This window comes from Malaya genurostris, chromosome 3, assembly GCF_030247185.1.
Source record: "Malaya genurostris strain Urasoe2022 chromosome 3, Malgen_1.1, whole genome shotgun sequence".
NCBI lineage: Eukaryota > Metazoa > Arthropoda > Insecta > Diptera > Culicidae > Malaya > Malaya genurostris.
In genome coordinates, this window is record NC_080572.1 from 63142580 (window position 1) to 63156648 (window position 14069).

At 38.1% G+C, this 14069-nt stretch overlaps 1 protein-coding gene across 1 annotated transcript in view; it reads left to right on the forward strand.

Moving 5' to 3' along the window:
- The window catches only part of LOC131435471 (serine/threonine-protein kinase PAK 4), a 34421-nt gene extending 21200 nt beyond the window's left edge, over positions 1 to 13221 (forward strand). Inside the window, exons 4-5 of the mRNA XM_058603389.1 lie at positions 11238 to 11509; positions 11581 to 13221. Coding sequence (XP_058459372.1) covers positions 11238 to 11509; positions 11581 to 12060 — 752 coding nt within the window. The 3' untranslated portion in view covers positions 12061 to 13221. The remainder of the gene's footprint in view (positions 1 to 11237; positions 11510 to 11580) is intronic.
- Positions 13222 to 14069: the final 848 nt, after the last annotated feature.

Here is a 14069-nt window from a genome sequence, read left to right on the forward strand (position 1 = left end):
GAACACTGAAGCTAGAGTAAAGAAAGAGGGCTGACAATGGTTTGGGCTTTTGTTTCAAGCACTTCTCATCACCTCTAACTGTTGATAGGTAAGCATATATCTAGAAGTATATATAACGCTTGTATCTGTACTGTAATTTACAGTACACTGAAGTCTTTTTTTATGCGAGTTTACGTTCCGCATAAAAAAAACCGCATAACTCTGAAACTTCGCATAAAAAACCGGATAACTCTGAAACTTCGCATAAAAAAACCGCATAACTCTGAAAATTCGCATAAAAAAGTCGCATAAAAAAAAGGCGGGTGAGTAATGTCAGAGAGATAACTGGATGTCGTGAATACGAAAAAACTGACACGCTCCCATCACTTTTCCGAATATCAGTTAGTTGATTGATTGTATGAATTGTGCAAGCTTTCCTCTTTTTCACTAATAGAATATGAAGCGATACACCTACATTAAAGTACAGATTAGTTACATTAAACAGCTACTATTCTACAACTATATATTCCAAACTTGAAACAATTCCTTTTTAATTTGCTAATATAGGAAGCTAGGTACGACAAATTTGTAGTTTATTTTTATTGAAGCTATGAAGTTCGAAGATATCTGATTCTTCTCGAAATTTCAGTACGAGACAATTGCAATGACCTGGTCTGAAATGTATCTACGATCTTCGGTATTCAAGAGTGATTCTAATAATAATAATAATAATAATGATAATACAGATTAATCTGTATATATGGCAACCCTGTTTCGCAAGGCATATTTTCACACGACCCCATACTAGTATAAAGATGTGTTCAACATTCGCTTTCGCATTGCCGTTCGTAATTGAATGTGTTAGTGATGGTACAAATCTGCTTTTCTACCTGTTTTCGGAGCCATCGTTCTGACGGTGTCTCGTACGTACAGAGTAGCTGCTTTAACTAAAATGACGCTATTTCTCACATCACATTTCCTTTTATACGTGCTAGTGGTAGCGGTGGACGGACGTCCCCTTTGTTAGAATTCCTTTCCTATACGCAGAACGGGAAACAGTGAAACGATATAAAAGAGAGAGTTAGCAGAGCGGCAGCCAGTAATACTGAATTGGTCGTCGAGTTGTTAACAGCATATTGTGGAGGAACAGTTAAGGGCAAGGCAAAGTCCCGCTCAAACCGTGCTGGTCTGAAGTGCCCAGTTGGCGGCAGAATCCATCGTTTGCCTCGGAAGGGGAACTACGCCGAGCGTGTCAGTGCTGGTGCATCGGTCTATCTGGCGGCAGTGATGGAGTACTTGGTTGCCGAAGTGTTGGAATTGGCCGGTAACGCTGCCCATGACAACGAAAACGAAAATCATCCTTCGCCATCTGCAGCTGGCCATCCGTTGAAAACCCCGTCCTTTTCAGGATGACAACATCACTGTGATAAAGAAATATTTAGAATTGCTTTAAGTTTAGCCAGTTCTGATACGCCTGGAAAGTAGAATGCGGAAATCAAGTGGAAACATTTGTTCTAACAATTTTTGTTTTCGGTCGCATACTAAAGTAATCGCGACAAAAATACATATTGATCTGAGGCAACTCTGTTTCGCACGGCATATTTGTAAACTAGTATAAAGATGTGTTCAAAATCATCATTTTCGCTTTCGCATTGCCGTTCGTAATTGAATGTGTTAGTGACGGTGCAAATTATTTTAACTCCCATCTTGATGAATCTTTTGGTAGGAAATATTGAGATCTGAGATGGTTCTCGTGTGTGTCTTGTTTCGGCAATGGGCCTTGCTGGACTTTTTGGCTGCCTTTTTTGGTGTCATTGTGCTGACGGTGTCTCGTGCATTCATATCGGGAAACAATGAGACGACAGGTCCTCGATGTTGCTGTCGTGTGTCTTGTTTCGGGAAGAGTTGCTCAGCAAATGGTAGGAAAAATGAACCATTCAACTTTTATATGGATGCTCTTGTATAGATACAGACATCTCGCGTTCTGATTGGCTGATGCTGTCATGGGTTAAATCAAACAGGTTTTTCAATAGTGTACTACTGAAAAACTTCAATATTGTTGTAATACACGTTCAAGTTGAAGATTTTCAATTCTATTGGTAGTTAGATTATATAAATCCTTCTACAGATCACTGAGCTATGAGCTTTCAAAATACGAGAAAGGCAAACGCGCCTTATGAATTATCTTCTTTGATACTCGTTTATACCAAACATTTCAGAAAAGTTTAAATGTGAACTATTTAAGAAAATGTCACACAACTGAAAGTTTTATCATAAAATTGTGATCATATTTCCGATGGTATGTAGCAAGAATTATGTTGATTCGTTAGATATAACAGGAGATATTCACGATCAAAAACTTATCACTCTCTCAGAGGGTAAATTTTGAAAAGGCGCCCCATAGTAAAGTAAGTCGTATTCACGACAAAACGGTTAAAAAAGACCGAAAAAAAATCCGGGTGTGTAATGTCAGAGACATAACTGGATGTCGTGAATACGAATATGACACGCTTTATTTATGCTTCCGAATTCGAATTGGTAGTTCATCGATTATTTGAATTGTGCAACTTTCCCCTCTTTCATTACTAGAAATTTAAACGATGCGCCTAGACTAAATTACAGATTAGTTACATTAAACATTCTGAAACGCAATTAAATATTATGAAATAAGCAGTATAGTTCTTTATAATAAAAAAATGGTGACGATTTGAGTTAGTTCAGCACGCAGACTCTGAATTCTAAACCCATATTCCAGAACTAAGCTCTAAAACATGAAGACGATTTTTCGCCATGACTACCAGAATGGGTTTTATAGAGTACAGTAAAGTAAATTTCCGCATAATTCTTTAGGAGTATTATTATGGTTCTAAAAAGAACCGAATAGAAGAAGTCTGGAATAAAGAACTGGATCATGAGTTCAAGAACTAAATTTAGAACCAATAACAGACTCAGAATCCAGTTTTAATTCTAGAATTGCAATTTCGAAACTCAAATTAGTTCCGGAATACAGTTCCAGAATCCAGTTTCAGCACGCAGGCTCTGAATTCTAAACCTATATTGCGGAACTAAAATCTGGAAATTGAACTTCTCGTTACGACCACCGAAAACCAAATGATGGCAGGTGCTCTCTCCGTCGCTGCTGGTTTAACTCCCGCGATGGCAGTCTTCTCGCCTTGATGGCCAGCGAGCGAATGAAAGTTGCTACCTGAGCGTTTGAGGTTTTAACCACGCAGAAGGCGCTCTCTCCGTCGCTGCTGGTTGATGGTTTAACTCCCGCAATGGCAGTCTGCTCCCCTTGAAGGCCAGCAAGCGAATGAAAGTTGCTACCTGAGCGTTTGAGGTTTTAACCACGCAGAAGGCGCTCTCTCCGTCGCTGCTGGTTGATGGTTTAACTCTCGCGATGGCAGTCTGCTCGCCTTGAAGGCCAGCAAGCGAATGAAAGTTGCTACCTGAGCGTTTGAGGTTTTAACCACGCAGAAGGCGCTCTCTCCGTCGCTGCTGGTTGATGGTTTAACTCTCGCGATGGCAGTCTGCTCGCCTTGAAGGCCAGCAAGCGAATGAAAGTTGCTACCTGAGCGTTTGAGGTTTTAACCACGCAGAAGGCGCTCTCTCCGTCGCTGCTGGTTGATGGTTTAACTCTCGCGATGGCAGTCTGCTCGCCTTGAAGGCCAGCAAGCGAATGAAAGTTGCTACCTGAGCGTTTGAGGTTTTAACCACGCAGAAGGCGCTCTCTCCGTCGCTGCTGGTTGAAGGTTAAACTCCCACGACGTCTGCTTCCATCGAACGCACGAAAAGAAATGATCGATTTTCACCACGGTTCCCCTTTTATACGCATTCAGTTGAAGATATGTGCCTGACTACCTCAAAATCGTCGTCCTTGCGCGAAAAACCCAAACGCAAGTAAAGAGTTTTCCGCATTATTTTGAAATTTTGAGAAAACTTAATTTTTGAGTTGTTTGTGGTTATCTCACACTGTTCAAAATATTATCCTAAATTCCTGATCATATTTTTGATGAAATGGTGAAAGAATTATGTTGCTACCATTAATACAAGTCGAGATATTCACGATTAAGTTCTGCCCATTCTTCCATATGGCTAATTTTGAAAAGGCACCCCATAGTAAAGTAAGTCGTATTCACGACAAAAAATACCTTAGTTTATTGTACTGTATTTCTGACTTAAATTATGAGTACTGTAAAAAATACCTTAGTTTATTGTACTGTATTTCTGACTTAAATTATGAGTACTTTTTTCCCCTTGAAAATACTGTACACATTCTTTTTTGAACTGTATTTTTCCATTGAAACGTACTGTTTTTTCGAATAGATATATGAGAAAACAGTAGCATCATGTAGCGAATGTTTATATGTAAACAACAATCGGCTAGTTGATCATGACAAAAGATCAATTGGAAATATCAAATAGATTTGTTTCTTTCTCTCCTTTTCGTCATGGTCTTTTTATGGTCCATTTTCGATCACAGCGCTTAACAATATTTTTGCTAACATTTGTTGATTTGAAACAAAGAAAAAATCACAAATATCCGTTTCTCACAAAAAGTGAAGGTTTGTGCAAAACATGTTTTGAATTTTTTTCATGTTTTGTGGTGGTAATGTTGATTGATCATTAATTCGTTTTTTAGTTTTTATTCAACTAAAAATATTTATTTCCGTAGGGATATAAAAAAACTATTGAGATGATGAAAATAAATCATCTGATAATTATTTGGATTTATTTTTATTCACTATTTCAAAATAAAATGCTTACTGTAGAATGTACTGTATCTTCTCGAATTTTGCGCAAAATATACTGTTTCTCGTCGAACGAGCGTTTAATATATATGATGGGTTAATGCTTGATTCTCTTAATTTTACGTATTGGGAAGGTTGTTGAATCTTTTACATCTATATTTTCTCGTATTATTGAATTTCTAACCTTTTACATAATTCGTATATTTTCCAGTTCCACGATAAATGGCGACGTGACAAAATAGATAAGAAACTTTAGATAACAAGGGTCTAGTCGAGTTTTGATGAAATATTGATGAATTGGTCTGCTCACATTGACTTCAGGATTAAAAGAGCTTACATGGCTCTCGGCCAATGCAGACGAGCTTCTGGAAAATCATGGGGACTCAAACCCAGATACATTCATTGGATCTACACAACTATTGTTAGACCAATTTCAGCATATGGATGTCTTGTATGGTGGCAGAAAGCAGAAGTCGCGACAGTTCAGTCAAAGCTAAATCATCTTCCAAGGATAGTCCTAATGGCGATGACAGGAGCGTTCACGACAACTCCTACTGCTGCTCTAGAGGCGCTACTGTGCATTAAACCACTACATGTGTCCCTAAAACAAGAAGCATTATCTTGTGCATACCGTCTTAAGGTTACAGGGCTTTGGAACAGTAACCCATTAGATTATGCTACCAGCCACACTCGCTTGTGGTCTCAAATGGTTACATGGGATGAGTATTTACTCGCTCCTAGTGACCTAACTCTCACATGCAGTTTTCCTTTCAAAACATTCAATGTGAGCTATCCTCTTCGTGAGGAGTGGTTGTCTGATTGTCTGGAACGACAACTTGATGAACACATAGTTTGTTATACGGACGGTTCTCTGTTGAATGGTCGTGCTGGTACTGGTGTCTACTGTCGTGAAATGAGGCTAGAGCAGTCTCATTCACTTGGTAGATACTGTACTGTGTTCCAAGCAGAAATCTACCCGATTCTATGTGGAATACAATCGACACTTCAGCAGAGGATCTGTGGTAAACGAATTTATTTTTGTTCCGACCGTCAGGCAGCCTTAAAAGCACTCAGTTCGAATGATTCACGGTGAATCTAGTGATCACATGTCGAACTCAAATTGAAGACCTCAGCATTTCAAATGCTGTTTACTTCTTATGGGTACCCGGCCATTCTGATATTACTGAAAATGAATGGGCTGATGAGTTGACTAGAGCTGGTGCAACGAAGGATTTCGTTGGTCCTGAACCAGCTTTACCACTTTCAACTAGTTGGATAAAGCACAAGATTCGTTCTTGGGCTGCATCCAAACTGGCGCAGCTTGCAAACTTGCGCTCAGACAAAAGCATTTTTACCAGATTTAAATCTGAACATGTCAAAGTGTCTACTGCATTTTTCCAAGCATCATTGCAGTATTCTGGTCAGAGCTCTGACTGGACATTGCAAGCTCAATTATCACATGGCTACGATTCAATGTGCTGAGTATTATTCGTGTGATTTGTGTGAATGCGATTATGGTACTTCATATCATCTGATATGTAACTGTCCCGGATTGACGCAACTACGTATCCGGGTTTTTGGTTCTCCATACATGGTTGAGTCTGTGTATGCAGAGCTACAATTAAAAGATATTCACTCGTTTCTCACCCAATGTGGTAAGGAGCTATAGTCTGAAGGGTTCATCGTTCTTCCTGGAGTGAATGAATCCTTTCTGTATTGACCTTAAATAGGGTTTAGCAGATTGTTTGGCATCCTTTATGGGGTACCGAATTTACTTCTGCTCGTACGTACTGCGAATCGTTCTGCATTCTTCCGGGAGTGCAGAATGGTGTCGCTTTTGTAAAATCTCTAAATCCTCTCGGGGGTTGGTGGTTTTATTAACTGTGCATCGTTTATCAGAAAGAACGCACATAGTAACAAACCTTAATAGGTTTTACAGCAGACTGTTCGGGACCTCGTAGAGGTTGAGAATTTACTTTTGCTTCCACTAAATGTGATCCCCAGTAGATTGTTCAGCATCCCTTAGGGGTGCAGAATTTACTTCTGCTTTTTTGTGTTTTTGTGTCGTGAATTTTCCCCATCCTCCTTGTCCAAACCTTGCCATTTCCCTTCAATCCTTCCCTCTTATATATCGGGAAAATGATGCTTAAAACAAATTGATGGCAAGGCACAAATCTCTAAATATCAAGGGGAACGTGCCATTTGAGCCAATTTGTTCTGATTCCTGAACCTAAAACTAGGATAGTATCATAAGGTGATGTATTGGGGTCGAAATGGTCGATTTTGGCAGATCCAGCCTTTAGCTGGTGATCGGCATTGGCCGGTGGATTGTATATAACCCGTGCGTCCTCCCGGCGGGTGGCCCGGCTCATAAGCATTTACAAAATATTATTTTACGTGAATACGTCTTACTTTACTACGAAGCGCCTTTAAAAGCTTCCTCTGGACAGGAATGGGAAGAACGAAATCGTTTTTTTCTGCATACCATCGAAAATATACCTAGCAATCTGTAACACATGTAAAGTCCCGGGCCTAATAAAGAGAACACGATTTTTTTGGTTCAAAATTAACTTTATTCATCAACGTATTCTCCTACAAGAGAAACGTAATCATCCCAGCGCCGCTCTATCATTTCAATACCACTTTTGTAGAACGATTTATCTTTTGCCTCACAATAGGCCTCAGGTTTTAGTGATAACCTCTTCATTCGTGCGAAATTTCTTACCGGCGAGCATTTTTTTCGCTGGGAGCCAAATCTGACGAATACGGTGGATGTGGGAGTAATTCGAATGTTCAGTTCATGTAATTTTGCCATTGTTTTGATTGACTTGTGATTTTTCTTTGACATATGCGGTCATTTCCTTGCAAGTTCAGCCTTCAAACGCTCCAATAACGCTATATAATATTAACTCTTGATGGTATTTCCTTTCTCAAGATAGTCGATAAATATTACACCACGTACATCCCAAAATACCTTTCCAGCCGATTGTTGTCCTTTCGGGCGCTTTGGACGAGGTTCACCAGTTGCTGTCCACTCAGATGACGATCGTTCTGATTCCTGAGTGAAGTGATGAATCCATGTTTCATCCATTGTCACATATCGTCGCAAAAATTCCGATTAGTTACGTTTGAAAATAGCCAAACGCTGCTCAGAATCATCAACACGTTCTCGTTTTTGGCCAACAGTGAGCAAACGCGGTGCCCACTTTGAACAGAGCTTTCTCATAGTCAAATACTCATGCTATAAAACCAACACGTTCTTTTGATATCTTTACGATGTCAGCTAATTCACGCAACTTCACTTTTCGATCATTCAAAACGATTTTGTGATTTTTTAAGGCTTTCTTGAACCATTGTTCTGAAAATAACAAATGTAGCAACACTCTTATCACAATAATTCACCAACAAAGGAATAGAATATCATGAAATTTTACCAACTGTCTTTTAAAGGCTAGTATTAACTGCAATAAAACTAGGCCCGGGAAATTCCAAGAACTAAGGGAAACTAATCTTTATCTACCTATGAACGCGAGTGTATGCAAGTTTTAGCAACTACGAACCAACCAAACGAATCGCCACCAAGTTTGGCACATGTACCAAAGGTGGGAATAGATACTTTTTAAATAGCACAGATACTTTCTACGCTACTCAGTCATAAGTGGTCATAAGGGTAATCATGGAGGAGGGCTGTAGTAAGTTCACCTTAAAAAGGTGAGTTCGATATAAAATTTATTCGACGAGAAACGATGCTTCCTGACAAATACAAATACTTCTTTTATATTAATGGAGATTATGAGGTTATTTTAAGGGACAGGAGTTCAAAATCGGTAGTGTAGCAAGTGCCACAAACATGGAAAATGTAAGGTAAAATTGATCGGATTTTACGAAAAACCTAACTCAAAACGAGAATACCGTGAAAATTATGATTATTGTGAGACCTGAGATGGGACACTAGCCGTGAGCAACCTGCACTCAAAATAATAATCATGGTATAGTTACGTGTAAAGTTATGTGAATATTTTCCACCCTACTTTTCACGTAGGTTTTAATGGACTGGCATTTAAAAGTAAAAGTTAAGTGTTTCATAGGTAAAATGTAATATACTGTTTATATCACATTTACCTATCAGTTTATATCATATTTAGATACCAGAGAATTACTATTTTATGTATTAGGTGAAGTCAAAAGGGAGATTTCAGATTTTTATATAAATCTATGAAATGAAAAATACCATAAAAAAGAAAACATTTTTTTCAGAAAATTAGCATAGAATTTCAATGGCTGAAAACAAACTAATACATTACAATAAACAGCAACTAATAACGTCGTAAGATCTCGAACCGACAAGCCTCCAGAAATAGTTTTTATTGTCACTGCCATCCAGCCGAAGTCGAGATCCGAGAACTCCCACAACACTACCGATGCAGGTTGAGGTCACATTACATGGTTCCAGTATCTCTAGCTTCATACCGATTTTGAACTTGTTTTTCGGTGGACCAAAGGCCTGTTTGAAGCATTCGGCAGGAGCGGACATACTTCCGGACTCACGCCGGCACTCGGTCCACATGGAAACTTTCATACTGGAATGGTCCGGTCGATGTAGTAAAAAATTGTAATTAAAATTCATTTCTCGCAAATATTTACACTACTTACACTTTGAGGCCCACTGTTCGCCATTTTTCAAATCGAGTTTTTCACACCGAAAATTCACGTAGATTGTTTGACGTTTGGTCAATTCACGTAAACCTTATGTGATGACTCTATTCATTTTAGGGGATGTTCGTATAACATTCATTTTCGTCACGTAAAATATTCAATTTGACATTTGAAATCATTTTACGTGATTTTTCAAGTGAATCGAACGTGATTTTTTATTTGAGTGTGGACATGTACGGTGTATTGTTCGGGTTTCCGTTTAATTTGTATTTCACTGCAAGCAGAGTATTTTACTAAGCAGGACAATTTCGAGAATTTTTTCGGCCTTACTTTTTCGAAACATTTCCGAGCAACGTCGGTAATTCAGCTAGTAATCTATATAGCAGTAAATTGATTATAAAGATACGTTACAGCTCTTCATTTTACAATATACCTACTTCAAATGCAAAACTAAGTGATAATTTAAATCTACAGTCTAAATTATTGAAAATTCAATGCACTCCAATTGTGTTTGATCACAAATAACAGATATACTTTCTCAAATATTTTTTTTCAGAATCTTTTGTAAATATCGAATTTGCTATACGTTGGAAACACAAATCTTTCAAAAAGTTCCACTACACACTTAAATTTTTTAGCTGAGTCTCGGCAAAAAAATGCCGAGATTCGCACAGCCGAGTAATCAGCAATCATCTCGGCAAAAATAAAATAACTGAGCGTCTCGGCACCCTCAAATTTGACAAACGTCAAATATTGCCGAAATCGCCAGCATAAGATTTACTGTTTGCTCAGTGTAACGTTCGCTGAATATTCGGCAATCCAATAAAACGAAAAAATGAAAAAAAAAACAAATTACCGAATCATCAGTAATTAAAAATCTAGTCAATTAATTTTGTTTGTAATTTCTAAACATTATAAACACACCATTCAGGATCAAAAATTCATTTTATTAACACTTAAAGGAGTCTTACAAATTTGTTGCCAGTAGTGCTTAAAGCCTCTACCTTAAAACATGTAGCATAATAAAAAGCGGCGTTTCCGGATGCGGCCACCTCGAGTCGAGCTGGAAATATGAAAATAAAAATAAATATACAAAAATTTTCAATACTAAATGATGCATATACGGTATTGTTCAAAAAATAAACTTACTTTGATCCATTGAATTTGTCCATGCATTGGGTTATTCTTTCGCATATCCCCCAAAGTTTTGTCTCGACGACTCTTTGAGCCCCGTGTTGGGTGTTTTTCCCTTATAATGTGATCTGATAAAGTCGCTTTTTATAAAGCGAAACATGTCACTATATTTATTCAATATTTTTACTTGCAAGTGGTTCCACGTTTCTTCGAAAATTATCCGTTTTTTCACTCGAGAAATTCATCAGAAAATAATCGCGCAATGCGTAGCGAAAATGTAACGTGGCAATAAATGACAGCTGTCGTGCTGAATCTCGGCAACAGCTAGCGCATATTACGAAATCTCGGCAAACGTCTCTGCTGATGTCGGCATATCTGTTGTTTACTGATAAATTCAGCAAGCAATTATGCCAAATTTCGGCGAAGTGAAGCATTTTACCGTAATATCAGTGAACGCATTTAACGAAGTTCAGAAACATGCGTATTGATTACTGAGCAATCAGCAAATTTAGGTGTTGCTGATCAGTTTCGGCATTTTATTATGCCAAGCTCAAGAAGTGGTTTTAAGTGTGTACGTTCCGGAACGTTAACAAAAAAAATTATACCAGAGCCTGTCATATCTGTTTTACGTCGATGATGAATTTCATTCGAATTTTCTATTCAATTTATGTCTTATTTTTTTCTGTATAACGCTACATAACGGTTTTCATCCTACAGGTCGACAGGTGGCCGTGAAAAAGATGGACTTGAGAAAGCAACAACGGCGTGAGTTGCTGTTCAACGAGGTGGTTATCATGCGGGACTATCACCATCCAAATATTGTGGAAACATACAGCAGTTTCTTGGTGAACGACGAGCTTTGGGTAGTGATGGAATATCTCGAAGGCGGAGCACTCACGGATATTGTTACTCACTCGCGCATGGACGAGGAACAAATTGCAACTGTTTGCAAGCAGTGTTTGAAGGCACTGTCTTATCTGCACTCACAAGTACGATTGATGCTTAGTACACATTTGGTATGGCCAACTAATCTAAATATGTTTTTTTTTGCATTTTGAAGGGAGTAATACATCGTGACATCAAATCAGACTCGATTCTGTTAGCATCCGATGGTCGCGTGAAGCTGTCCGACTTTGGTTTTTGTGCACAAGTATCGCAGGAGCTGCCGAAACGTAAATCTCTAGTGGGAACCCCATACTGGATGTCCCCGGAGGTGATTTCCCGACTTCCGTACGGGCCAGAGGTAGACATTTGGTCGCTAGGGATAATGGTCATTGAGATGATCGATGGTGAACCACCATTCTTTAACGAACCGCCACTACAGGCAATGCGAAGGATCCGCGATATGCCACCACCGAAATTAAAGAACTCCCATAAGGTGTCGAGTCGGCTGCAGAATTTCCTCGATCGCATGTTGGTTAGAGATCCGGTTCAGCGTGCTACCGCAGCTGAGTTGTTGGCTCATCCTTTCCTTCGACAGGCTGGTCCACCTTCGCTGCTGGTGCCATTGATGCGAGGAGCTAGACATAATAACTGCTAGGAACTTGTTTTGGTCGTGTAACAGAAGGATTACTTTACGAAACAGAAAGTGACCTTATGATTGTAAATAGTGATTCATGTTTACTTTGATTAGGGGTTAGACTTTTATGTTTTCACAAAAAAAGATTCTTTTTGTAATCAAGATTCTCTATTCTTCGTAGAGACAATATTTAGTTGCGACGTCAATAAGGCGTCAATTTTTTTACTATCTCCGAATAAGTTAATGGTTGCATTTCAAACTGGTAACGTGATTACTCTTTTTCATATAGAACATCTTCACCGTATTATCTACAATTCTTCAAACAAGTTTATAGCAGTTAGGGTGTCAAGAGCTGGTTAAAATATTCTAAACACCCCTTGTTACATTTCAACGATACAAGTCTCTCTCAATTAGATGACAATCTCGAAATAGACAACAGTCATCGAAATACCACCACTTGTATAAACCACTCGAACTCCTTTCCTGAAACCGAAAACGAAACATTCCAACAGTATTGCATTTTTGCAGACAATCAGTAACTGCTACTTACGAACATATACACAATTGTATTTTATTTTATAACTAGGTTCAACAAGCAAAATTTAGATTTGCCATGTACTCGTGTTAGATGTATGCATTATTCGGAGCGTTATTTTGTTTTTAAAACATGAAAAATAGTATTGATAAGTGTAACTAATCAAGCCTTGTGTAGATTTGACGGAATGTTAAATTGATATAGCCTATCCGCACGCTAAGCGTTCTGGAATTACACGGAATTTTCGCATGTGTCTTATAAATTGTTTGTTATCTTTATTACACTTCATATACGATCAATCTTTTATTGAAATGAATGAAACCCAAGTTTTGATTCCTACCGTATATTTACTCTCAGAACCAGCAACAGTAAGGACTGACGTGCGGAAATATTTAAAAAGTTAATGTTAGAACATTAGTGAGAAAGATAAAAGTTTCTTACCTCAGTAAATTGATGGCAGCGAAAGAATTTATTCTATCCAATAGGTTTGGAAAATTATAACTACGGTTATCAATGGAGAACGATTTTACTATATCATATAAATTTCCTTTTGTAGAGACGTTTATTGAAAACTCTGCTCCTTAGTTAAGAAGAATATATTAAATTACTTAAGCTATTTTAGATACAAAATGTTATTATGTAAATCTCAAGATTTTAAATAAAGGTAGTCCATAGTAAAACATATTTCACTTGATTCTGGTGACAATTTTTATTCAATAATCTTTGCCCTGGTAATTTGCTCGGAAATGTGATATACCAAACAGTATGTGATAAATTTCGATTATGAGTCAGGATCAGGATCGGTCATCAAATTATTGGCATCGCAGTGATCTTGTACCTTTCGCGCTACTATCGACGATAGTAAGATATGATATCGATCTGTATTTAGCTGGGATAATAACACAGATCAACGGGCATGACTCTATGAGTAAATTCTTCTAAAAATAAACTTTCGTGGGGCACTAGACCCACCTATACTGAACTGCACGAACTATTTACTATCGGTACCTATCTCCTACCTCTTCTGTTATGTAAACGTTTTTTCACTGGTTGGCTCCCAGTACACCTTAGTAAAAGGGCACGTGACGTGACAGTAGATTTCAATAGTGAAAAGAAAGTAAAATTAATTCTTGATGATAATTCTCAAACACGGGTTTACGTACCCGTCAGAAAGTTAGGTGACAAATTGTTACGATTCAGTTTTTATTACTGTTTTTAATTCTGCAATGGCTCAAACGTCGTTCGGCGTCATAAAGATGTCAAATGCTCACCGTTGACTGAATTTGAACACATAAATGCCCCCATATAAAACATTGACTTCCAAATAACGTTATCGATCAAAATATTTTAGAAAAACGTTGAATAAATTCGACGTATAACAGAAAATAAAACTAACATTTCACTGAACTTCTCCGGATCACGTTTGATGATTTGAAGATCAGTCAAAATGCGTATTCATCGGTTAATCGAACAATTTTTATGACTATATGTGGGA